Source organism: Chionomys nivalis, chromosome X (assembly GCF_950005125.1).
Source record: "Chionomys nivalis chromosome X, mChiNiv1.1, whole genome shotgun sequence".
Classification (NCBI taxonomy): Eukaryota; Metazoa; Chordata; class Mammalia; order Rodentia; family Cricetidae; genus Chionomys; species Chionomys nivalis.
Genome location: NC_080112.1, coordinates 95,599,298 through 95,626,592, shown reverse-complemented (window position 1 = coordinate 95,626,592; position 27,295 = coordinate 95,599,298). Strand labels below are relative to the sequence as shown.

General features: G+C 38.9%; 1 protein-coding gene across 1 annotated transcript in view; it reads left to right on the top strand.

Moving 5' to 3' along the window:
* Positions 1 to 27,295, top strand: part of Tbc1d8b (TBC1 domain family member 8B) — a 79,806-nt gene that overhangs the window by 36,527 nt on the left and 15,984 nt on the right. Inside the window, exons 8-14 of the mRNA XM_057760080.1 lie at positions 9,478 to 9,627; positions 10,730 to 10,880; positions 11,342 to 11,556; positions 19,016 to 19,133; positions 21,696 to 21,981; positions 23,093 to 23,222; positions 23,720 to 23,818. Of these exons, the coding sequence (XP_057616063.1) occupies positions 9,478 to 9,627; positions 10,730 to 10,880; positions 11,342 to 11,556; positions 19,016 to 19,133; positions 21,696 to 21,981; positions 23,093 to 23,222; positions 23,720 to 23,818 (1,149 nt within the window). The remainder of the gene's footprint in view (positions 1 to 9,477; positions 9,628 to 10,729; positions 10,881 to 11,341; positions 11,557 to 19,015; positions 19,134 to 21,695; positions 21,982 to 23,092; positions 23,223 to 23,719; positions 23,819 to 27,295) is intronic.

Here is a 27,295-nt window from a genome sequence, read left to right as displayed (position 1 = left end):
TAATAAGAGCGGCAGGGCTGCGTCCCCGGCACCCAGCCGCCCGCATGGCTAGCTTATGCCCCGAAATAATTACACAGAAACTGTATTCTTTTGAACACTGCCAGGCCCATTAGTTTCAGCCTCTTATTGGTTAGCTCTTACATATTGATCTAACCCATTTCTAATATTCTGTGTAGTACCACGAGCTGGCTTACCAGGAAAGATCTTAACCTGCGTCTGTCTGGAGTGGGAGAATCATGGCGACTCACTGACTCGGCTTCTTTCTCCCAGCATTCTGTTCTGTTTACTCCACCCACCTAAGGGTTGGCCTATCAAATGGGCCTAGGCAGTTTCTTTATTAATTAACCAATGAAAACAACAGATTAGAAAGAAATCACTCCCACATCAACACTGCAGTCAATGGCCAACAAGTGAAAATCCCATCCTCTGATCCTCTAAGCTAGGCACAGCTTCTAGTAACTTTAATTAGAAGGTTCTAGGAGGGAAGAGCAGCTAAAGGCCAGGACTCATTAATCTCAACATCCAGCTGAAGGCCAGGACTCATTAGTCCCTACATATTTTATTTATTTATTTTAAAAAGAAAACAATCTTTTTATTTTAACATACCAATCCCTGTTCCCACTTCCTCCCTTCCTCCCCTTTCCTCCACCTTATCCCCCACCCCAGCCTCCATCCACTCCTCAGAGAGGGTAAGGCACATTGCTTTGGGGAAGGTCCAAGGCCCTCCCTAATGTATCTAGGCTGAGCAAGGTATCCATCCAAAGACAATAGGTTCCAAAAAGGCCAGTAGGAATAAATTCTAGTGCTACTGACAGTGGCCCCTCAGTCTGCCCCAGCCATACAACTGTCACCCACATTCAGAGGATCTACTTTGGTCCTATGCTGGTTCCTTCCATGTCCAGCTGGGGTTGGTGAGCTCCTATTCGCTCAGGTAAACTGTTTCAGTGGGTGTCCCCATCATGGTCTTGACCTCCTTCCACTCTTCAACTGGACTTTGGGAGCTCAGTCCAGTGCTCCGATGCAGGTCTCTGCTTCTGTTTCCATCAGTTGCAGGATAAAGGTATTTATCAGTCTGACTACAGGGCAAGGCCAGTTCAGGTCCCCTCTCCTCTATTGCTTAGGGTCTTAGCTAGGGTCATCCTTGTGAATTCCTGGGAATTTCTTTTTTTTTTTTTTTTTTTTTTTTTGGTTTTTTCGAGACAGGGTTTCTCTGTGGCTTTGGAGCCTGTCCTGGAACTAGCTCTGTAGACCAGGCTGGTCTCGAACTCACAGAGATCCGCCTGCCTCTGCCTCCCAAGTGCTGGGATTAAAGGCGTGCGCCACCACCTCCCGGCCTCCTGGGAATTTCTCTAGTGTCAGGTTTCTTGCTAGCCCCATAATGGCTCCCTAAATCAAAACATCTCTTTCCTTACTCTCATCTCTGCCTTCCTCCTTCTCAACTATCCCATTTCCTCAAGTTCTCCTCCCCCTCCCCTTCTCCCCTCGTCTTGCCCTCTGCCCTCTCTACTCCCCCCACCCCCATGCTCCCAATTTTGTCAGGCGATCTTCTCTGTTTCCCCTTTCCAGGTGGATCTATGTATGTTTTTCTTAGGGTTTACCTTGTTATCTTCTCGAGGATCATGAAGTATAGGCTCAATATCCTTTGCTTTACAGCTAGTATCCACTTATGAGTGAGTACATACCATGTTCCTCTTTCTGGGTCTGGGTTACCTCACTCAGGATAGCCTTTTCTAATTTCATCCACTTGCATGCAACTTTCAAGATGTCATTGGTTTTTTTTTACTGCTGAGTATTACTCTCAAGTGTAAATTGCCACATTTTCTTTATCCATTCTTCGGTTGAGGGGCATCTAGGTTGTTTCCAGGTTCTTGCTATTACAAATAATGATGCTATGAACATAAATGGACAAGTGTCCTTGTAGTATTATTGAACATTAGCCTGTTTTGTTTTTTGTTTGTTTGTTTGTTTGTTTGTTTTTTACAGAACCCATAACCACCAGTCCAAGGATGGAAGTACCCATAATAGGCTGTACCGTCCCCCATCAATCACTAATTAGGAAAATACCTTACAGCCAGATCGTATTGAGCATTTTCTCAATTGAGGTTCCCACCTTTCAGTAGTTTGTGTGCCAAGTTGACGTAAGACTTCCAGCATACATAGGACAATAACAAGCAATGACGTGCTGATTTATGTTATTCCATGTGTAAACCTTGACAATACTATGCCAAATGAAAGAACACAACACATGTTATAGGATTCCACTTATATGGAAGTCTGAAATAAGCCTGTTTATAAATACAGGCAGTTGTCTAGAATCTGAGTGGAATGGAGAAGGTGTCCAAATGGTACAGAATATTTTTTGTTAGTTTAAATAATGCTAGTAAGACCATGCATGTGAAATTAGAAATGTTTCTGTTTTCCCAGGAAAGCTATTTAAGGGTGAAGTTGCTGACTAGTGTGATGATTTTAACATTTTAAGAAGTTATTTTTAGTAGAGTACATGATTTTATATGTGACAGTTCCCATTTTATAACTGCTTCAATGAATTTATACCCACACACACAAACACACATACATAGTTAGTTAGTTAGTATGAATTTGAGACAGGATCTCACTTTGTACCCTAGACTGGCTTTTAGCTTGCAACATTTAGTTTAGCCATTTTTATTTATCTTATATGGTATTTCACACTGGTATAAATTTGTATTTTTTGAAACAACTTATATCATTGATCCTATTTTGTGTGCTTGTAGCTTTAATTTTTTGCAAGATACTTTTGTTGGCTAGCATATTTTGTTGGCTAGCATAGATCACCTCTACTGTATCCTCCCATCCCAGACTGATGACAAGTGCTCTGCTCTTGATTTTACTGAGAAATCTTTTATTTTTAAAACATGCTGCTTTTTTTAAAAAAAATTTGAGGCAAGGTCTTTGCCTTCCAGCCTAATCTAGAATTCACTATGTAACCTAGGCTAGCCTAGACTGGCAGTAATTTATTATCTCAGCCTCTTGAGTGCTCAGATTATAGGTATGGACATCCACATCCAGTTTAACACAAGTTGTTTATCTCTTCTTGGTTTCAGAATTCTCTCTTTGTAGTTGACTTTCATAGGCTTTGCTATGATGAATGTCGGTAGCTATTCCTAATTTCTTTCTCTGAGCTTGCTGAACAGCTCCTTAGTTGGGATTTTGTGAGTAATATTTTAGGAAAATTGGAGTGTTTATTGCCATTGTCTTTTTTTCAGATACTTTCCTCTCCATTTTACCTCTTATTTTATTTTAGGACTTGTATTACACAGAGATCGTCGATCTAATGGTTTCCCACAAGTCTGAGACTCCATTTACTTTTCTTTATTTTCCTTTTTCACCTGAGGGTAATCTCTACCGTTTGCTATTCTTTGTTCATTCTTCGAGTGACCCTTTCAGTTCAGTTATCAGCTATACAATTTGTATTTTTACAGTTTCCATACCTTTATTGATATCCTCTTATTTTGTAGAACATAACTATCTTTTGTATATTTTGCCTTTTAAAATAATAGATTTTATTTGAGCACTTTTGAGCATATAGAAAAACAGAAAATAGTTTCCCTGTACTGTTACCTATCTTCTCCTCTGACTATGATTTCTCTTATTACTAGTATATTCTGTTGTTTGGGTAAATCAGTTAACAATTGATGAGCCAGTACTAATGTTACTATTAAATGATGTTCATAATTTACAGTAAGTTTCATTTTTATACTGTACAGTTTTGTTGTATTCACACTGTAATATTGCTGCCATCACAGCATCATATAGAAAAATATCAATGCCCTAAATATCCCATGTGCTTTTACATGTTAAACCCCTTTCCAGCTTCTGGAAGCTATTCATCTTTTTATTGTCTCTATAATTTTGTATTTTCTAAAATGGTATAGAATTGAATCATATCAAATGTAGCCTTATAAATCGACTTCTTTCACTTTGAAAGATGAATTTGTCTTTTCTCAATAATATAATTTGATATCAGATCTATTTTAGTGCTTAAACATACCCCGTGTTTAGATGTACCACAGTATTTATCCTTTCACTCTCTAAAGGACATCTGGTTGCTTCCAGCTTGGGGCAATTAATGAGTTACTATAAGCATTTTTATGTGTGCTTGTGTGTAGATGGGAGTTTTTAACTCATTCTGGTATTTGAGTGGGGGTGCCATTGCTGAACTGTGTGTTAAACATGGGTTACCTTTGTAAGAACTGCCAAACTCTTGCAAAGTAGCTATACCTTTTCAAAAAAAACAGAAATGAATTACAGTTCTTGCTTCATATTTTCAAAGTCGCCTATTGCCAGCGTTTTGATTTTAATAGGTGTGAATTGCTTTTCAAAATGTATTTACCTAGTCCTATGTTGTGTTGAATATTTTTGTATGTTTATTTGCTGTTTATTTCTTTTTATCTTTTGCGTACTATTTATTGGATTATTTATTGCATTTTTCCTCTCAGTTCCTTCAGTTCAAGCTACAAATAGTCCCTGTAAAATTATTTGACCTCTTATGAATTCTTATAAATACTACCTCCTTTCCATTAAACCAATGCCATAGTCGGACTCTTTTCCTTTGCCTCCTTGAGGCTAGCCTTTTCTTAATGTTTAACAGGAGCAGTTGTTAACATATTCTTAGATAAAGGGTCTAAGAAACACCAGCTTAATCTTTACCATATGTTACTCAAAGCTTCTTTAGTTGTGCACTTGGGCTTGGCTTTACTAATAGTTGCTCTAGCTTTTTTGTTTGCCTTAGAAGCCAGATCTTGTTTTGAGAATTGTCTTGTCATGTAGGGAAACTGAGAATGAAGCAATATATTTCTAAAGCCAGCAAATTATAGCTCATTTATGTTTAATAATTTGTTCCTTAGCTTCCTTTATTGAGAGAGCCAGATTTGAACTCATGCCTGTGTGGCTGTTATGAAATGGTGTGGGTGGAACCCTTGCAGGAAGCCCTATGACTGGTGAGGGACAAACATGGCCAGGCAGATAGAATTTACTGGGAAGTTTTATTGGGGGAATGGAAGGGAGTTGGGAAAGGGAAAGGAGAGAAGCAAAGAGGAGAGAGAGAGAGAGAGAGAGAGAGAGAGAGAGAGAGAGAGAGAGAGAGAGAGAACAAGAAAAGTTCTGTCTTCCTCATCAGAGGAACAGTGGGAAAGAGAGAGCAGAAGTGGGTGGAGCTTGTCTTAAAGGAACCTTTGCATGTGCATACATGCTAGTGATGTAGCAGCCATAGGACCATAGGATCGTGGGCTGGCTAGGGTATTGCCTGGGTTCATCCTGCTAGGTGACAGGGGCCAGCATAATGCCTGAATCCTAACAGTGGCCCCCAAAACCTTTCCCTGGGGGCTGGTGATGTGGCTTGTGGTAGTGTCCTGTAATCTTGAGATCCTGGGTTTATTCCCTAATGTGGGATTTCCCCTCTGTATACTGCAAATATATTTTATTAGCATTGGTGAATAATGAAGCTTCTTTGGCCTATGGCAGGGAACAATAAAGCCAGGCAGGAAATCCAAACAGAGATATAGAGAGAGTAGGCGGAGTCAAGGAGACATGATGTGGCTGCCAAAAGAGATGCCCTGGAAACTTACCAGTAAACCACAAGCCTCGTGGTAAAATACAAAATAATAGGAATGGGTTAATTCAAGATGTAAGAGATAATTAATAAGAATCCTGAGCTAATGGGCCAAGCGTTGTTTTAATTAATACAGTTTCTGTGTGATTACTTCAGGTATGAGCAGTCAGGAAATGAACAAGCAGCCTGTGCCTACAATTCTCCACATGCCAATAATTTAAACAAACTTGTACTCTTGCCAAAGGCCCTGTTACCTCTTTGTACAGTGGAGCAAATAGACATTTCATAAAAGCCCAAAGAAGCTTGGGATTTAGACAGGGAGAAAATAAATGTCAAGGGTTCCGCTTGAGTCAAGCTATAGAAATGGAGAGAGATGCAAAGTGTGTTAGCAGACAGTTGGAGAACCAAGAATATAGTGCAATTCTATTCCTCTTCCCTTTGATTTCTTCTTAAAACATTTGATTCTTAGTTTCCATCTCCTGGTGGCCATTTCTATATTCCTTTCCTAATGTAAATACTGCATTCCAATCGTCTGTCATTTGGTTCACATGGTTATCTTTCTTTCAAATACCCTTCATCTTGCCTACCAGTACAGTGACTTACCTCTCAAGACATAAAATGAATTCTACCTTCTCTCTAAGGCCTATGTATTCGCCCTCCCACGCATGTGTGCAGAATAAAGACATGTGCAGTACAAAGCTACAGTACCCATGTGGAGGTCAGAGGACAACTTTGGTGTCACTTCTCTCCTCTGACCTTGTTTGAATCAGACTCATTCTTGTTCGCTCTGGACACCTCACTTCTGGCCTTGTTTGAGGCAGTCACTCTTGTCAGTGTAGCTGGTTTGCAAGCTTTGGGAACTCTCCCACATCAGCCTGTAATCTGGCCTAGAAGTGCTGAGATTGTACACATATAGTACTACGTACAGCTTGCATAGTCTCTGAAGATCTGAAGTTAGATTTTCATGCTTGTACAGCAAGAACCTTTTGTTTTTGTTTTTTAAAAAAGATTTATTTATTTATTATGTGTACAGTGTTCTGTCTACATGTATGCCTACAGGCCAGAAGAGGGCACCAGATCTCATTACAGATGGTTGTGAACCATCATGTGGGTGCTGGGAATTGAACTCAGGACCTCTTGAAGAGCAGCCAGTGCTCTTAACCTCTGAGCCATCTCTCCAGCCCCCTTGTTTTTGTTTTTGTTTTTTTTTTTTTGAAACATAGTTTCTCTGTAGCTTTGGAGTCTGTCCTGGAACTAGCTTTGTACATCAGGCTGGCCTTGAACTCACAGAGATCCCTTGGCCTTCCAAGTGCTGGAATGACAGGTGTGTGCCACCACCGCCCAGCACAAAAACTTTTTTATATAAATTTATCTATCTTACTTTCCAACCACAGTTTCCCCTTCCTTTTCTCCTCCTATTCCCTCTCCCTCCTGCCCTCTGCCCCCCCAATACACCCCTTCGTAACTGCTCAGAAAGGGACAGGCCTCCCATGGGCTTCAGCAAAGCATAGGATATCAAAGCTGTCATAAGATCAAGAACCTCCCCCTGTTCTCAGACTGAACAAGGCAGTCCACCATGAGTAGTAGGTTTCCAAGAGCCAGCCAAAGCACCAGGGACAGCCCTGCTCCCATTACCAGGAATCGCACATATAGACCAAGCTACATAACTGTCACATGTATGCAGAGAGTTTAGGTTGGTCCCTGGTAGTGGTTCAGACTCTGTGAGTTCCCATGAGCCAGGCTAGTGATTTCTGAGGATTTTCCTGCAGTGTTCCTAATCCCCTGGTTTCCTACAACCCCACCTCCTTCTCCTCAGCAGGACTCCCAGAACTCTGCCCAGTGTTTGGCTTTGGGTCTCTAAAGCTGCCCCCCAGTCACTGGATGAAAGGTCTCTGGTGACAACTGGTCATCAGTCCTATCCCAGGGTATGGCCAGTTCAGGCTACAGCAAGAACTTTTGAACACTGAATCAAAATACCCTATGAAGTATTTTTTAAAGACACACCCATAAGCCTTCCTTAATAGTTAGGGTATATTATAATAAATAAATACTACCTCCCAAATCTTTGAGTCTTAACATTAGAAGCATTTATTTTTTAGGTCACAACGGAATGAGAGCTAACTAGGGCAATGCCAATCAATTTCACCCCCTAAAGTTCATATGGGGTTGCAGGTTCCTAATGGCTTCACCACCTTCTAGTATTGAGATTAGCAACCTATAACCTGTTCTTGTAAATAAAGTTTTGAGATATAGCCATGGAATTCAATTATGTTTTGTCAATGAGTGCTTTAATACCACAGGGGAAAATTGATTAGAGACTTTATGGTCCATAAAATCTTTGTCCTTTGGCCTTTTGCAAAAACGCTTTTGTTGATCCTTCATCTGAGGCTTTCTGGACCTGTGAAGAGAGAAACTAGATCCTTTATTTTTTAATGTAATTTCTTCAACTCTTTAGATATGCTTATTATCTGCTTCATAATGTTTGTATATGAAATCTAACTAGTCACTCTCAGGGACGTTGTCTGTAGGCTGCTTTTTTTAAGTTATTGATTTTATTTTTAAGCCTGCCTTCCCAAGATCAACTTCTGAGTTAGCAGAATTTAGTAATCATTCGATTAGAGATTAGGTTTCCTTAATTGCCTTGAACCTTTAAGTCTTCCATCTTTTATCTGAGGAAATATTTTGTGTAAAGATGTTTCTCCAACTTCAGAAGTTTATAAATCACCTTTCTTTTCATTTCCCACATTCAAAGACAGCCAGAGTTGAATAACTCTTTTTTTCTGCACATTTATTTCCTTGAGCAGCTCATGTGTGTACTTCTAGATACCTAAGAATATATCTAAACCTTTCAAAGGTCCATATGGTTATCTGGTTATCCATATCTTTCTTTCAGATTTCTAGCTTCTTCCCCCCCACACACTTTTTAAGCCCCAAATGAAATCAGAGTTAAACAGCTGTGATGTTAGAAGCAGGTCACTGGGGTTTTCTTTAATGCCCTGGAAACAGGGCTCTTTTTCAGAGCTGAGCTGTGATTCAAATCAAATAACACCTTAGAAGTAGAGACTTGCCAGGAGCTGCCAGTTTGATCAAATATTGATCAAATTTGATCCTATGCTGAGGATAAGGTAGCACTTGGGAAACTCCAAAAGATCCACTGACTGCCTTCTTTCTGGCTTTTCTCAGGGCAGGGACAGCCTCAAGTTAAAGCCACTCAGGCTCTGATGTTCTTACTCTGGTTCATGGGGGGATTTTATGCATCCTTCCGCTCCCTCTCCTTTTCTGCTTATGCTGGGGATGGATGCTTCCTTCTGCTCCCCCTCCTTTTCTGTATGTGCTGGGGATGGAACACCAGCTCTTAAACTTGCTGCAGAGTCACACTTCCACTGAGTCTATCTTCATCCTGCATTAGTTTTCTTTGATTAAATTCTTTAAAGTCATTCTTTGCCTTTGGTTAGCTTGTGGTGTTCTAAAATGATTTGTGGTTGACAGTATTTTGTTGCTTTTGTTGAGGAATGGGCTCACTGAGATTCTGACAGCCTTAATTTTGGCAAGAAAATAATGCTTCTGAGACATTTCCTTAATATTTAATATATCCGTAGATTGTGGCTTATGAATACCAGACAGAACATTAACACATTTTTCTTTCCTTTTTTGTTTTTTTGGGTTTTGTTTTGTTTTGTTTTTGTTTTTCAAGACAGGGTTTCTCTATATAGCAGCTATAATTAGCCTGGGACTTGCTTTGTAGACCTGCAAACTCACAGAGATCTGCCTGCTTCTGCTTCCCAATTGCTGAGATTAAAGTGTGTGCCACCACTGCCCGGAAACACATTTTTCTTAAACCTGTGAACATCCACTGAGGACAATCACATTTTCACTTTCCTTTCCAGGTTGCTGTTAGCTCTGACTCTACAGGCCCAGCTGATAATTTTGAGGAGCAACCTTTGGCCTGCCAAAAAGAATGCAGCAAAACAGTGAACACTGAAGCTTTAATGACAGTGTTTCACCCTCAAAATTTGGAGAATCTGGATTCTAAAATGGTAAGGAAACAAAATAATTAAATCTATGAATTGGAAGTCAATGAAAAAAATCTTAGAACATACTAGATCAGTGGGTCCTCAACCTTCCTAATGTTGTGACCCTTTAATGCAGTCATTCATGTTGTGATGACCCACAACCATCAAATTGTTTTGTTGATACTTCATAAATGTAATTCTGCCTCTGTTATAAATCGGAATGTAAATATCTGTGTTTTTTGGTGGTTTTAGGTGACCCCTGTGAAAGAGTCATTCGACCTCTAACCCCTAAGGGGGTTGCGACCAATAGGTTGAGAACCGCTATATTTGATGGTATCAGAACAGAAAGATTTACTTTTGAGGTTTGAAGTATGTCTAGTTGGGTTCCACAACACTCAGACCATTATCAATAGTGATAATAGTGGTTATTGAGTCTTAGTCGCTTAGATTTCTAATAATTTGTGATAAAACCAAGTTGATTTGGGAAAAATGGCAGTTTGGAGCTTTTGCCTCCTAGGTGTTAGACTTTTGCAATTTTTAGAAGTTTAACTAGTAATGATAGTAAATTAAAACTGTTAGGTGTTGGTAGAGGCTGCTTGTTCATTTCCAGGCCGACCAGACTCCTGAAATAACCACACAGAAATCTGTATTAATTAAAACACTGCTTGGCCAATAGCTTAAGCACATTGCTAGCTAGCTCTTATATCTTAAACTAACCCATTTCTATTATTCTGTGCATCACCACGAGGTCGTGGCATACTGGTAAAGTTTCAGCTGGCAGCTTGCTACTTTCTCTGGGGGCAGCTACATGGCTTCTCCCTGACTTCGCCTACTCTCTCTATATATCTGTTTCAGCCTGGCTGTACCTACTAAGCCATTGGCTGAAAGCAGCTTCTTTATTAACCAATGGCAATAAAACATATTCACAGCATATTTCACCTCTTACATCAGTTAGGTTTGTGTGGGTTTAAGTTTTTATGTTAAAGGTCTAGTACTTTACAATGTGAATATGATTTTTTATTTTGTAAGGTTTTGGTCTGCATAAATGATTTCATGGTAAATAGAATGAGCAAGTTATTTTAAAGGGATTAATTTTTCACTCTTTACTTTGATTTTTCTATCACAGTTGAAAGAAAAGATGAAGGAACAATCTTGGAACATCTTATTTTCTGAATGTGGGCGTGGTGTTAGCATGTTCAGGACAAAGAAGACTCGAGATCTAGTTGTAAGAGGGATTCCAGAGACATTGCGGGGAGAGCTCTGGATGCTTTTCTCAGGTATTACATTATTTGCTTTATTCATTTAACAAACAGGCATTAAGTATGTCGTTTCTAGACATTATGCTCTATGCACAAAGATGGCCAGTATGTAAGTTTAGACTAGTCAAAAAGGGAAAAAGCTATATTTACATGTGCTTACCTAAATATCTACATATCTACTATCTGACAAGATTAATTTAGTAGATGTATATAATTGGAGGGTATAGGGTTCATATCTTTACCAATAAGAGAAAATTAAAAGAAAAAACTTAATTAAAATGTTATTCTGATAAATAATAACTTGGTGTAGACTCGTGTTATGTTTCCCTTTTTCTTCATTTTCTTTGTTTTTGTGTATTCGGATATTATTAGAGCATAAACCTAAACCTTAAGGTAATAAAATACAAATATGTCACTATCTGCAAATCTCAACTGTGTGTTATTGTTCAGTTTGAATGTGGATGTTATTGTCCTTGCAGGTGCTGTTAATGACATGGCTACTAATCCTGGTTATTATGCTGAAGTAGTTGAACAATCCTTAGGGACCTGCAACCTGGCTACTGAAGAAATTGAACGTGATTTACGCCGCTCTCTGCCTGAGCACCCAGCCTTTCAGAGTGATACTGGCATATCTGCTCTGAGGCGGGTACTGACAGCTTATGCATATAGGAATCCTAAAATAGGATACTGCCAGGTATAACTTCACTGTGATCTCAAATATTATGTGCATATTTCAAATGTTATTATCAAATTCAACTCTCAAATTTTGGGACATATGATAATGAGAACTGAGATTAATAGCGGATATTATTAAAATAAGTAGGTTGATAGTGGGAACATTTTTAACTATTGATATATTACTATTTTCTTTTTTAATATTTGTTTTTATTTATCCATATGTGTGTATCTCTGTGTGGATATTTGCCACATGGAGGTCAGAATAGGGCACTGGATCTCCTGGAATTGGAGCCACAGACAGCTGTAAGCTGCCCAACATGGGCACTGAGAACTGAACTCAGGTCCTCTAAAGAGCATCAAGAGTTTCTAACCACGTTTTTTTTTTCGTTTAACAACTGGATTATTGTAGTAGGAGCTGCGGGCTGCGTTTCTGCCGCCCTAGCTCCTGGTTGCTTGGCTAGCTTGTGCCCCGAAATAACAACATACAAACTGTACTCTTTTAAACACTGCTTGGCCCATTAGCTCTGGCCCTTACTGGCTAATTCTCATATCCCGATCAACCCATCTCTAATAATCTGTGTAGCACTAGTCTTACCGGGAAAGATTCAGCATGTCTGACCTGGCGGCTTGCTTCATCGCGTCTGGCTCTGAGAGGAGCTGCCCTGCATCTGAGCTCACTTCCTCTTCCTCCCAGCATTCTATTCTGTTTACTCCACCCACCTAAAGGCTGGCCAATCAAATGGGCCAAGGCAGTTTCTTTATTATTTAGCCAATTACCTTCCTCCATCAGATTATTGTTCTGTAAAAGACACTGTCTCACATACTTAAGGCTATATAAAGATATATCATATAAAGATCATATCAGCAAAAATATATGGATCAGGTCTGAGGAGGTAAAGCTAAGTGGGTAACATGCTTTTAGTACAAACATGAGAGCCTGAGTCTGAATCTCTAGCATCAATGTAAGAAAATCCAGGTATGCTCTTTCTCCTTCTGCTCCTGGTTTGGACCTTGGGGTTGTAGCCTGGTGCTCCAATGTGGGATTCTGTCTCTGTCTCCTTTCATTGCCTGATGAAGGTTAATATCCAGGAGGATGTCTATATGTTTTTCTTTGGGTTCACCTTCTTATTTAGCTTCTCTAGGATCACAAATTATAGGCTCAATGTCCTTTATTTATGGCTAGAAACCAAATATGAGTGAGTACATCCCATGTTCCTCTTTTTGGGTCTGGTTTACCTCACTCAGGATAGTGTTTTCTATTTCTGTCCATTTACATGCAAAATCCAAGAAGTCATTGTTTTTTACTGCTGAGTAGTACTCTAATATGTATATATTCCATACTTTTTTCATCCATTGGGGTGCACCCACATACTGAGACAATGGGGATGTTCTTCCGGGAACTCACCAAGGCCAGCTGGACTGGGTCTGAAAAAGCATGGGATAATACCGGACTCACTGAACATAGTGGACATTGAGGACTGCTGAGAAGTCAGGAACAATGGCACTGGGTTTTGATCCTACTGCACATACTGGCTTTGTGGGAGCCTAGGCTGTTTGGATGTTCACCTTAATAGACCTGGAAGGAGGTGGGAGGTCCTTGGACCCCCCACAGGGCAGGGAACCCTGACTGCTCTTAGGGCTGATGAGAGAGGGGGAGTTGATTGGGGGACGGGGAGGGATATGGGAGGCGGTGGCGGGGAAGAGACAGAAATCTTTAATAAATAAATAAATTAATAAAAATAATAAAATTGATCAAATACCTTAAAAAAAAAAAAAGAAAATCCAGGTATGGCAGAGTGCATCTGCAAGTCTAGTGCTGGGGAGAGGTGGATCCTGAGGGCTTGCTGTCCAGCCAGTCTAGCTGATAAGGCAAGCTTTGGGTTCAGTGAATAAACCATGTCTCAAAAATAAACAAACAAATAGATAAATAAATAAATAAAATGGAATAATAATTGAGGAAGAACTCACAACATCGATCTTTGGCCTTCACATGTGCCTGCAACAGAAGAGCACACCCGTACACATGTGCCCATATGCATATGCAGACAATAGGTAGTTAAATGAATATTCATTGGGAAATTGAAAATCAAAAGAGACAAACTATTAGATGAATACTAAGTGTGGTCAGGATTTATAATAAATTATTTTCACCTGGGAGGATCAGGGAAGGCTTCATGGAAGAGGTAGCACTTGCAGGTCTTGGCAGTTTATGAATCTTGGAAATAGAATTAGAGAACTTTCTAAGTGGAAGGATTGGTGCAGCCCAATATAAATAGAGAGAAATAAAGAATATGTGTAGGCCAGGTACTCATGTACTAGTTCATAAAGGAGAAGATGAATAATGCAATAATTTATTTGAAGAAAGCACTGGGTAGTTTGGGGTTGGTCAGGAGTGTGAATTTTATTTTCGAAGCAATGGAGGAGTCCTCGCTAAAAATCATTTAGGGGTACACTATGTTAACTGGGTAGTTGCCTGCTACGAAACACAAATAGATAATAACTAAAATATTATAGACTATTATTTATTAGATGAGTAAAAACAATTAAGTCAGTAGACAGTTCTCTTTTGTGAGATTATTAAGGGACTTAGGCTATGGGTTGAAAATATACTGTCATCTTAGAAGTAAAACTAAGATTTTGATAGCCATTACATGGACTCTGCAGATCAACTTGGGGAATATTGCATAGTAACAATATTAAATCTGTCAAACTATAAACACAGGGTGTTTCCTTCTTTATTTAGTAGATCTCTAGTTTCTTCTTTTTTTAAGACACTAGATAGTTTTCTATGTAAAATCTTTCTTTTTTGGCTTTTTTGAGACAGGGTTTCTCTATGTAGCAGTTCTGGCTGTCCTGGAACTTGCTGTATAGAACAGACTGGCCTCAAACTCACAGAGATTCACCTGCCTCTGCCTCCCAAGTCAATGTAAAATCTTAAAACTTCTTTTAATGATAATTTTGTTTCTAAGTATTTTAATCCTTTTGAGATTATAGTAAGTGGATTTTTATCTCTTTTTATTAGTTCTTGCTAGCATATTAAAATACAATTCATGCTGGGTGGTGGTGGCGCACGCCTTTAATCCCAGCACTCGGGAGGCAGAGGCAGGCAAATCTTTATGAGTTCGAGGCCAGCCTGGTCTAGAAGAGCTAGTTCCAGGACAGGAACCAAAAACTACGGAGAAACACTGTCTCGAAAAATCCAAAAAAAATAAAAAATAAAATACAATGCAATTCATCTTTCTATATACTAATCTTGTCTTCTTTAGCCTCGCTCAGCTTATGTTGGTTTCAGAAGATCATTTGTAGATTTCTTTCAAGTTTCAATATATGTGTCTTAGGGTTTCTATAGCTGTAAAGAGACGCCATAACTACAGCAACTCTTATAAAAGGAAAATACTTAATTGGGGTGGCTTACATTTTAAGAGGTTCAATCCATTATCACCATGGCAGGACATGGCGGCATGTAGGCAGAAATGATGCTTATCACATCTTGATCAGAAGGCAACAGGAAGTAGTCTAAGACACTGGGTGGTATCTTGAGCATATATAAGACCTCAAATCTTGCCTCTACAATGACACACTTCCTCCTAAAAGACCACACTTCCTCCAACAAGGTCCCAACTTCTAATATGCCTCTGCCTTTGGGGCCATTTTCTTTCAGCCCACCACATTAAGAAATCATGGAATCTGAATAGTGACATTTTTCTTGATTCCAATCTGAATACTGTTCTTCCTTTTTGCTTGCCTAAATGGATAATCTTCGATATAATGCTAAATGGAATTGTTAATATTATTATTTGACTTTTTTGAGCTGGCATCTCATTATTTTCCTGGCTTGTCTCGTTCTCCTGGGCTTCAGTGATCTTCTCATTCCTGCCTCTTGAGCAGCTGGGATTACAAGTGTACCCTAGCACATCTGACTTGTTATTTATCTTAGGGAGAACCACTCTTTTGTCATAAAGTATACAGTTAACTGTGGAAGGTTTTGTGTAGATTATCAGGTTGAAGAATTTCCTTTATATTTCTAGCTTCTGAGGAGTTTTTTTTAAATATGAGGAGTGTAGATGTGAGTGCAGTGAAACACACCTGCAATCCTAACACTTAGGTGCTAGGGTAGGGGTATCTTGAATACAAGTCTAGCCTAGGCTGCATACTGAGACTCTGTGTCAAAAAGTCAAAGCAGGGAAAAGGAGTATTGAATTTTAATATTTTGATATTATAATTTAATTGCAATTTCTCCCTTCTCTTTCCCCTCTCTAAAACTTCTCTCATACCCCTCCACTCTCCTTCAAATTCATGACCTCTGTTGTCACTACTTCTTATTGCATGTATATATGTATATGCATATATTTTCCTAAATATAATCAATTCAGTGCATATAATTTACTCCTATGCATGTGTTCAGGGATGACCATTGGTACTGGATAACCACTGATGTCTCTTCCCTCTCCTAGTCCCAATTTCCTTACTTGCCAGTAGTTCTTTGTGTAAGGCTGAGGCCTCAGGAAATTTTGTCAGATATTTTTTCTTTGTGTCCACTGAGATTATCATGTGCTTTTTATTAAAATGAAACATTTCATTGATTGGTTTTCATATTTTGCACTCTATTTGCATTTCCAGGATAAATACCAGTTGCTTTTAGTATATATTTTTTCATGCTCTCTAGTTTGGTTTCTTATTGTTTGGGGGAGGGATTTTACATTCGTATTCAAAAAATACATTACTGTATAGTTGTCTCTTAATACCTTTCTCTAATTTTGGTGTCAGAATTTTTTTAGAATGAGTTGGATAATGATTCTTGCTCTTAGTTTTTACATGATTTGTGAAGGACTGGTATTACTTCTTTAAATATTTACTAGAATGTGCCAATAAAGCCATCTGTTCTTCATTGTCTTTGTAAAAAGTGTTTCCATTACTATTTTAATCTCTTATTGTATATCCATTCTGACTTTTCCTTCCTATAGAACTGGTTTTAGTGGGTGGTATTTTTTTCAAAAACAATTGTCCATTTTATCGAATTTGTTAACATATGGTTGTTCGCATGTTACCTCTTTTCAGGTGGCAATAATTGTTGTTCACTCTCTTTTTTTATCTTTTTAGTTAGGTTACCTAAATGTGCACGATTTTAGATAATTTTTTAATATTTTGGTGATCCTAACTTTTTTGTTAAAATTTCTTTTTAACATATGTTTTCATTAATCTTTTGAGAAATTTGCACAACATGTTTTAATCATTTTGACCTCTCTGCCCCAACTCTTCCCAGATTCACCCTCTTTCCCTTCCCACCCAACTTTGCGTTCTTTTTTCTTCCCCTGCCCCGTCAACGCCAATTTGTGCTGCTTAAATATTCTTGGATGTGTGGCCTTACACTGCAGCATGGTAGGCATATCAAGGGATGCATTCATAGAGAAAATTGACCCTTACTCTCCAAGCAGCTAAGAATTACCCATAGCTACTCAAAGAGGGTTGGAACTTTGTGGAACTTTATACCCAACTACCCTATATGTGCTAGGATTTGGGCTGCCTTAAGCTTGATTATGTCTTGTACATGTTATCACAACCACTGTGAGTTCATATTTGCAGATGCCCTGCTGTATCCAGATGACACTGTTTCCGTGTAGTTGTTCACCACGTCTGCCTCTTACCCTTGTTCCGTACCCTCTTCTGCAATGACCCCTGAGCTTTTGGAGGAGGTGGTGCAGTATATATGCTCCCATTATGCCTTAATATTCTGTAATCTCTTATTATCTGCACTTTGGCTAATTGTGGTTCTCTGTGTTGATCATCATCTACTGCAAAGTTTCTCTGATGAGGATTAGGAGATACTTTAATGTATGGGTATGATATCAATAGGCATTGGTTTAATACCATGTTCATTTGACAGAATAAGAGTAGTAGATTCTCTACTAGGATCTATGATATCTCTAGCTATAGATTCTTGACCTGATAGTGGTTTCAGGTATAGGTCTCTTTTTGTGGAATGGGCCATAAACATATGATCAGAAAGTGGTTGGTTACTCCCACAGCATTTGTTCCACTGTTGCACCAATGGGCAATGTCTTGCAGGGCCAGCCATTATTGTAGTTCACAGAGTTCACAGCTGAGTAATACTGATGATACTGAGCTTTCTTTTCTTTTCTTTTTCTGTTCCCTACCAGTTTATGATTGCCAAAAGCCCAAAAATTAGCCAGTGGTGAGCTCTTGGTCTTATTCTTTCTTAACATATGTACAAGCTGGAATATAATTCAGTGATATAGTGCTTGCCAAGCATATACAAAGCCCTGGATTTCAGCCCATGTAGCTCAGAAAAAAAGTGTACATAAAGCTATAGATGTGTCTAAAGCAATATGCATGAACATGGGCTTCTAGATTCCTAAGGATATGCTAGAGTTTTTCAAAGCCCCCAGATTTTCCTCAAATGTTTCTGTTAATTTCTTGTTCATCCCAGTTGTTAGCCATTGCCTCGGGCAGCCACATGCTCAATAGCTACCTCTGATTATTTTTAACAAACACTCCAGAGAAAAGGCTTTTGTGCTAGATGAACTCTGCGTCAGGTCAAGTAAAGACAGCTTTGTAAATGTAGTCTTCCAGAGGAGTACCAGACAGATTGAATAATGAGAGTACTCTACAAATGGTACTTTGAAAGAACTCCAAGCCCTTTCTCTTCTGTCCAATATAAGCAGGAAGTTAGGTAGCAATGCAATGGAAAAGAAAGAATATATGTAAAAACCATTTGTTAGTAGAAAATCTAGGATTTGAATCAAAATTGCATGTACCAGATAAAGAGTTTCTACAGTGATGAGAATCAGAATAACTAAGAAAATAAAGTATTTAATAGGGAGGTGGTGTTAAATTTTGTGAATTAATGAAGTGATTGATTTGATTTGGTATCTAAGGGATAATCTCCAGGAAATAGTTATAAAGGTTGTTTTCTCCAATATTAGAATATCATCCACAATTATGTGTTTTGTTTTAAAGACTCAGTAATTGATATTTTAACCCATTGAAATCAGCCTAATTGGTTTTTATTTATGGTGCTTTATATCCACGATATACTGCTTCCTTTTCCTTTATTTATTTTTTTTATTTTATTTATTTTTGGGGTGGGGGGGATTTTTCGAGACAGGGTTTCTCCGTAGCTTTTGGTTCCTGTCCTGGAACTAGCTCTTGTAGACCAGGCTGGCCTCGAACTCACACAGATCCTCCTGCCTCTGCCTCCCGAGTGCTGGGATTAAAGGCATACGCCACCACCGCCCAGCTTTCATTTTCCTTTAATAATGCTGTATAAAATACCCGGCTAGCAAATGTTAACCTAACTATACATTGCTTTACTTTGGATTAACTTCAAGTCCTCATATTTCCATTATTATTACTCACTTGTCATTATTGCTATTCAAAAGTTCTATGCTTGAATAAGAAGTGCAGTTATTACCTAAGCAATAATCACTTTTTTGTTTCTTTTCTGGGAAATTTAGGCGATGAACATTTTGACTTCAGTATTGCTTCTATATGCAAAAGAAGAAGAAGCTTTTTGGCTTCTGGTTGCTGTATGTGAACGAATGCTGCCTGACTATTTTAATCGTCGAATCATTGGTAAAAAGAAATACAAAAAGATTACTTACATACAAGCATGCATAAATATATCTACACATGAGCACTGGCTTCATCTATTTTTGCTGCATCGCCAAATGGCACAGACAGTAATTTATATTGTTTTAATTAGTGATAAGAGGCTGGAAAGTCCAAGAGCATGGTGCCAACATCTGCTCAGCATGTTGGCAGGGTCTTACTACATCATAATAATGTGGCATAGGATATCATATGACCAGACAGCAAGCACAGTAGAATTAACTTTCTTTATATAACAAATCTGCTTCCATGAAAATTTACCTTAATCCATGAATTAACTAATCTATATATTAAGGCAGAGCTGTTGTGAACCAATCACTTCCAGAAGATCTTAACTCTAAATATTATTAATACATGAATTGAAGAGTACTTTAGTTTCTTTTTTTTTTCCTTTTTTTTTTTATTCTTTTTTAATTAAAATTTCCAACTGCTCCCCGTTTCCCATTTCCCTCCCCTCCTCCCACACATTGCCCCCTCCCCCCACTCCCCTCCCCCATCCCCACTCCTATTCTCCTCCCCCCAGTCCATTCCCCCTCCCTCTTGATACTGAAGAGCAGTCCAAATTCCCTGCCCTACAGGAAGACCAAGGTCCTCCCACTTCCATCCAGGCCCAGGAAGGTGAGCATCCAAACAGGCTAAGCTCCCACAAAGCCAGTTCATGTATTAGGATCGAAACCTAGTGCCATTGTCCTTGGCTTCTCATCAGCCTTCATTGTCCGCCATGTTCAGAGAGTCCAGTTTCAACCCATGCTTATTCAGTCCCAGTCCAGCTGGCCTTGGAGAGCTCCCAAGAGATCATTTCCACTGTCACAGTGGGTGGGTGCACGCCTCGTGGTCCTGATTTCCTTGCTCATGTTCTCCCTCCTTCTGCTCCTCATTTGGACCTTAAGAGCTCAGACCGTTGCTCCAATTTGGGTCTCTGTCTCTCTCTCGATCTATCGCCAGTTGAAAGTTCCTGTGCCATTCTCCTTGGCCTCTCGTCAGCTCTCATTGTCCGCCACATTCCGAGAGTCCGGTTTTATCCCATGTTTTTTCAGTAGCAGTCCAGCTGACCTTGGTGAGCTCCCAATAGATCGGCCCCACTGTCTCAGTGGTTGGGTGCACCCCTCATGGTCCTGACTTCCTTGTTCATGTTCTCTCTCCTTCTGCTCCTCATTATAACCTTGGGAGCTCAGTCCGGTGCTCCAGTGTGGGTCTCTGGCTCTATCTCCATCCATCGCTAGATGAAGGTTCTATGGCGATATGCAAGATATTCATCAGTATGATTATAGGATAGGTTCATTTCAGGTTCCCTATCCTCAGGTGCCCCAATGAACTAACTGGGGACATTGCCCTGGGCATCTGGTAGCCATTCCAAGTTCAAGTCTCTTGCCACAGTACTTTAGTTTCTAACCGAAGAAATTTTTTCAACATCAGAAGACTTAGTCTTTTCTAAACTATGTTAATGTCTATTGTCTATTTTGTAGGAGAGTGATTTTATTTGTGAATTTGGGGGACTTTTGCTTGTTGAGACAAGGTCCAGCTGTGTAGCTCAGGGTGCATAGCTTCGGCCTCCCAATTGCTGAGATTACAGAGATGACCCAGACTTCTTACCTATTAAATTGCCAGTCAAACTGAAGAGTTGGTAAATTAGATTGAGAAAGACAGAAAACGTAAGCCATATCAAAATGTCACATTGACTGATACTCTTAGGCAAAGACCTTTGAATATTGAATGTGTACTTGGAAAAAATGTTTGTTACTTTTTCAAAATTAAGGACCTGGCCTGCTTTGTAATGAAAATGAAATTTTAATTTGAGTTTATAAACACTAGATTGGCAAAATAATGATGATTTGAGACATCCAGAGCTACTAAGGAAATTTTAATAGTTTCTTGATGGGAGGGAGATTTTAATCAACTTAAAGTCTCTATATTTGTATGGGTTCACATAGAAAATGAATCAAATTTTTCTTTGTTAATTATGTGACATTGTCTTTAGTTATCAAATATATAAGCATCTGTGATCCCATTTTAATACCTATAGGTAATCTACCCTTTGTACCTTCCTCAGTTTTCAGTGCTGTGACTAGGTCTTGATTATGTTGACTTTTGTCGTAAGTTCTATGTACATTTATTTTTACTTCTATCAAGATTGAATTCTTTTTGCACTAAGACTATATAGCTGAGTGATAGCATGTTTGTCTAGTATGCACAGGCCCTGAATTCTATCCTACCACCACAAAAGATAATAAATTCTTTGAAGATGATCTCACCTCATTAGTAGTATCTAGTGCATGTCTCTGACTGTAAGAAGGACTCAGGAACTCCTCAAATGAAAAAATGGAATTTCTCAAGTGTTCTTAGGTTCATGACACTCAACCAACTCGCAGCTGCAGACATGTGCAAATTATAGGAAGGCAATAAAGGGCTCCTGTTTGAAGGAAGTGAGCTGAGCTGTACCAGGAAGTGGATGAAAGTGGAGCAGAGACATAAAGAAAGCTTTTCGGAAGGTGGCCGGTTTTTTTAACTTGCTTTAATGTTTTCCAGGTGCCTTGGTGGATCAGGCAGTGTTTGAAGAACTTATTAGGGATCACCTTCCTCAGCTGACGGAACACATGACCGACATGACCTTCTTTTCCTCGGTTTCTCTCTCGTGGTTCCTCACACTCTTCATTAGTGTGCTGCCTATTGAAAGCGCAGTGAACGTGGTGGACTGTTTCTTCTATGACGGGATTAAGGCCATTTTACAGCTGGGATTGGCAATACTTGACTATAATTTAGACAAACTTCTGACGTGTAAAGATGATGCAGAAGCTGTGACAGCACTAAACAGGTATTGTAACAACTCTAGCATTTAAATCTGGAGGTAGGCCTGGGGGAGATGGATTAGCAAATGAGAATGTTTGCTGCTATCTCAAATGAGTTCAGTTCCTATGTCAGGCTGCTATCCAACTCAAGGGTTCAATAGCCTCTTCTTGCCTCCATGGGCATTCCAACATGTATGTTGTATGGACAGACATACACATAAGTAAAAATTTTAAATCTTTAAATCCAGTGGAGATAGGAGTGATTACATTGTTCAGTCTGCTTAACTTACCAGTGAGGAAACTGAGTCCTAGAAACTTCAAGCAATTGGCTTTAAGTCATAGAGCTGGTTGAAAGAAAAGGCTAGGCCCAAAGTCCTGTCCTTTGTCTTTAAATAGAGTACAGGAAAAGTATATCACTCTGATGGGAACAGTTAGGTTCCTTTCATATTTGTGCTAACATCATTAATTCAGTAAATCCTAACATTAACAATTCTACTTTAAACTAGAATGTCTATATAGAAAGTAATGTGAGGGGCAAAGAGCTAGTTAGTAACCAAGTATCCAGTAGGGGAAATTATCCTGGTTTCCAGGTGGTATCAGACAGGTAGGTTGAATTTTATTTTCCTGGTGGATTTTGTATGAATGCTACTTTGTATTGGAACACATGGGGTTTTGAGTATTAGATGTATATGCATACATGTGTATGAGTTAAGTGAATGAAAATTGAATTGGCCACTGTTGTAAAGCTTCATCAAACCCCATCCTGTACAGAATAATATATACATCTCCCTTTGGCCTTTGGAACTCTAAGATAAGGCCTCAGTTTTCCTTTTTAAAGCTGGTTTCCCCTTTCAAGCCTCTATAGAGCTGACATTCATTCCATTCTGGATGGGTTTGGAGTATTTGCAAAGTGTACTCTGAACCTGTTCACTTCCCGCATGTTCTTTTTCACTGCCATGCATCTAATCGTACCCACTTTCCTAATTCCCAACCATCTTTAGATTCTTCTTCATACTCCTTCCCTCGTGTTCTCATTTAAAATTGACCTCTGACTGACTTAGAACCATTAGCTGTGCTGTTCTCTGCTACAACTGTTTTAGTTGCACTGATTCTTACGTTATTGTCACTTTTGGCTAGGTTTTTTGACAATGTCATTAATAAGGACAGCCCATTGCCTTCAAATGTTCAGCAGGGTTCAAATTTCAGTAATGAAAAAAGCAGTCACACTAAAGTGGATATTACAGATTTGATTAGAGAATGCAATGAGGTAAGTTTTATGTACCATAAATATGATTACTTAGCATATTTAAATATTTATAAATAATTGTATGGCGTACTTGTATATTAAGAATAGCAATGTAAACAAATAACAACTTAAAATCTAACTTTACTATAATATTGAGTTCTGTGAATTGATCTTAGGTTGTATAACTTCCTCTGCCTCAACTTGTTTTTCATTAAATGATATTAAATTCACTTGCTTTCACAAATGATGACCACGTCTAAATATGTCTCACTCTAGAAAAAGGTAAAAAATGATTTTCTTTCACAAACTAAGACTTTGACCAATGTTCTTACTCAAGACACATTGTAGATAGATATAATTTTCTCTAGTGAGCATATTTAAAACACTGAGATGGAAATGTGCAAAGTCACTGATAGAAATAGAATCAAGGCCTCAGAGAATTAAGTCTGATGAAATTCAATTGTAAGAGAAGTGAATATTTATTATGAATGAGTAGCCACTGCAATCCTTTCTTGCAGAAATACGGTAGTATCCGCTATGAAGATATACACAGCATGCGCTGTCGAAATAGGTTATATGTGATCCAGACCCTAGAGGAAACAACAAAGCAGAATGTGGTGAGTATCACCCGGGGCGGGGGGGTGGGGGACCCTCAAGGAACTTTGCTCTCTCTTCCTTAAAAGATAACCTTCCATGTAAATAAAATGAAAGATGGTAACTTACAGAGCTAGGTTCGGGCCTTATAAGTTTTTAGAGGATAAATAGTTGTTTGCTTCTGGCTGAATGATTGTGTTTATTTCAGCGTGATTCTGTTATTTGACCTTCAACTGTACTGTGAAGCAGTACTGAATTAGCATTTGAGCAACAAACATTTGTGGTTCAGTTAAGAATAGCTTGGGCTGTAGAGATGGCTCATTGATTGAACTTGTACTGCTCTTCACGAGGACCCAAGCTTCCTAGCACAGGTACCCAGCGGCTCACAACCTTCTAGAACTCCAGCTACAGTGAATCCAGCACCCTCTTCTGGCTTCCATGGGTATTACACCCAAAGGCACTCAAACCATATACACATAATTAAAAATTAAAATTAGAAAATAGCTAACTCTCATAATAGCAAATGCTTTTAATAAATATTATTTCTCTGTAATACTTAAAAGAAAATTAAAAGTGTATAAAACAGAATTCACTCTTAAAACATTGCTACGGTTCCGTAGGTAGCTGCTAATATTGGTTTCCTCTGGTCAGTGAGATGACTAGATCACTGATCCCAAGGTAAAGAATTTTACTTTGCTGTTTATATTCTTCTACACTGTTTAATTTTTATCATTATGATTTATTGTTTTATAAACCTCCTCACTTAAAAACTGGGTCCTCTGCCGGCCAGTGGTGACACACACCTTTAATTCCAGCACTGGGGAGGCAGAGACAAGTGGATCTCTATGAGTTCCAAGGCAGCCTGATCTACATAGTGAGTTCCCAGGACAGCCAGAGCTGTTACACAGGGAAACCCTGTCTCGAAAAACAAAACAAAACAAAACTGCCGGGAGGTGGTGGCGCACGCCTTTAATCCCAGCACTAGGGAGGCAGAAGCAGGCGGATCTCTGTGAGTTCAATGCCAGCCTGGTCTACAAGAGCTAGTTCCAGGACAGGAACCAAAAGCTACCGAGAAACCCTGTCTCGAAAATTTAAAAAAAAAAAAAAAAAAAAAAAAAAAAACTGAGTCCTCAAAAATGCAATCTAGGAAGATTAACATTTCTGAAGATCCTAGGTTTAGATTTCAGTTAAATAATTTAGCAATGTTACTGTGACATGGGACAGAGAACCTTTGTTTTTGCTTCAAAATATTAACTTAAAATATTGGTTACATACATTTATTACAGACAATTCAAGCATTACAGAAATATCTCAAAAATGAAGTTTTATTACCCCACAAGTAACTATGGTAAAATGTTTCAAGTGCATCCTTACATTTCTTTTTACTGTGTAAGATCATAAAACATATTCATGCTGGTGGAGAAAGAGAAGCTAGATTTTGAAAATGAGATCATACATTATACCAGTGACTCAAATATATAATGATCATTGCATATCAGTATAATTAGATCTAACTCACTCTTTTAGTGCACAAAGTAGTATACCATGATATAATTAATTCTTTGAGAATTTCATACAATGTATTTTAATCATGTTCATTCCCCTCCATCAACTCCTCTGAAATTCTTCCCACCTCCGGATCTCCTCATCTTCATGTGCTCTGTCTCTTTTAAACCCACTGAGTCCAGTTTTTCTGACTGAGTAATCCTTGGAATGGGGCATATCCTGGAGTACAATCAACATACTAGAAAACTGTCATTGCTCCTCCCAGTACTCATCAAATGCTAGCTCCTCAGCTAGGAATAAGGCTTTGTGCCTACCTCCTAGGATTGTGTCTGGTTTGACTTATATGGGTCTTGCACATACTATCATAATCACTGTGAGTTCCTATGTACACCTTCCATGTTGCATCTGAAAAACAGTTTCCATAAAGTTTTCCATGACCTTTGGATCTTACAATGCTTCTGTCTCCTCCTCTGCATCAATCTCCAAGCCTTGTGAAGTAGGATGTGATATAGACATCCCACTTAGGCTTAACACTCTAAAGTCTCTACCCATTGACCACATGTAGGTTTCTATATTAATAACTGTCTACTGCAAGAAGCAGCTTTCTTGAGTGCACTGATATATGGGTAGTTGAATATTGAATATTTTCTTTCATATGTTTGATTGCTTTTTCTTGGTTTTCTTTAAGAGATTTGTTGATGTCTTCTATTTTTTGTTTGTCTTTTTTCCCATTTCTTTGAGGGAATTTCTCATATTCTCCTTAAGGGTCTCAATCATTCTCCTAAAGTTACTTTTTAGGTCATTTTCTTCTGCTTCAACTATATTTGTTGTTCAAGTCTTGCTGCTATAGAGTCACTAGATTTTACTGGTGTCATGTTGCTCTTTGTGGTGTTGCGTATGTTCTTACCTCATCTTTTCCTCTAATTGGTGTAATTGGGGCTGTCTGTGACTCTGGTGATCAGTCTTCCAGATGCCAGTAGCTCCAAGGCTCAGATGGATGCTCATTGTAGTGTAGTCAGTGCCTCGGTTCCAGTCACCCTGTTGGTCACTCCATGTTCCTGGAGGTTGCTCAGCACTCCTGGGGTTTGCTCTACTACGTTGGAGTTTGCTGTCTCAGTCCCACTGTGGCCTAGGTGGCCAGCTCAGTCCTGGTCCTGTGGAGCTCGCCTCTTCAGGCATGCTCCGGCCTAGGTCGCTGGCCCAGTCCTGTACCCATAAATATCCCTGGTATAGATCTGCTCCTGTTCCCATGGATTTCACTGTCCCAGGCCCACTCCAGCCCAAGTCGCTGGCTCAGTCCTGCTCCTCTGGAGTTTGTTACCTTGGGTCTGCTCTGGCCTAGGCTGCTGGTTAGCTCAGTCCTGCTTCTGTGAAGTTTGCTGCCTCAGGCAAGATCTGGCCCAGGTCACTGGCTCAGTACTTCTCCTGTAGAGTTTACCCTCCCAGGTAGTAGCATTTCTTTGACAATTATATTTGTAACCTATCATTTCTTCCTCCTTATTGTTCATGTTTTATGATGTCTGTCAGAGTGTTCAAATTACAGATTTTACATAGTCAAGTCTTTCCTTTTTCTTTCATAATGACTGGTTTTTATTTAAAACTTAAGCCTTTCTCTAGCTAAAATTATACAAATTATAAAAGTACCTAGTTGTTATAAGCTCACAGTACTGATGATAGTTTTTAACATTTAGCATACAGGTTAATATACCTGGAAGATTTTGTTATATATGATGTCAATATTTTCCAACTAAAAACTTTCATTGAAAACTATTACATGGTCTGTTCTTATTGTATTGTACTTTTCATACCCTGAATTTTCATGTACATATGTGGGAGCAGTTCTTTATTTTACTTTTTGTTATTACAACTATGTCTATTTGAATTAGTGTACCTTTGTAGTACATTTTGAAATCTGCTAAGACTTTAATATTTCTTTTTAATGTCCATTGTAGTTATCTGACTTTTCAGATGTCCTTTAGCAAGCATTTATGATT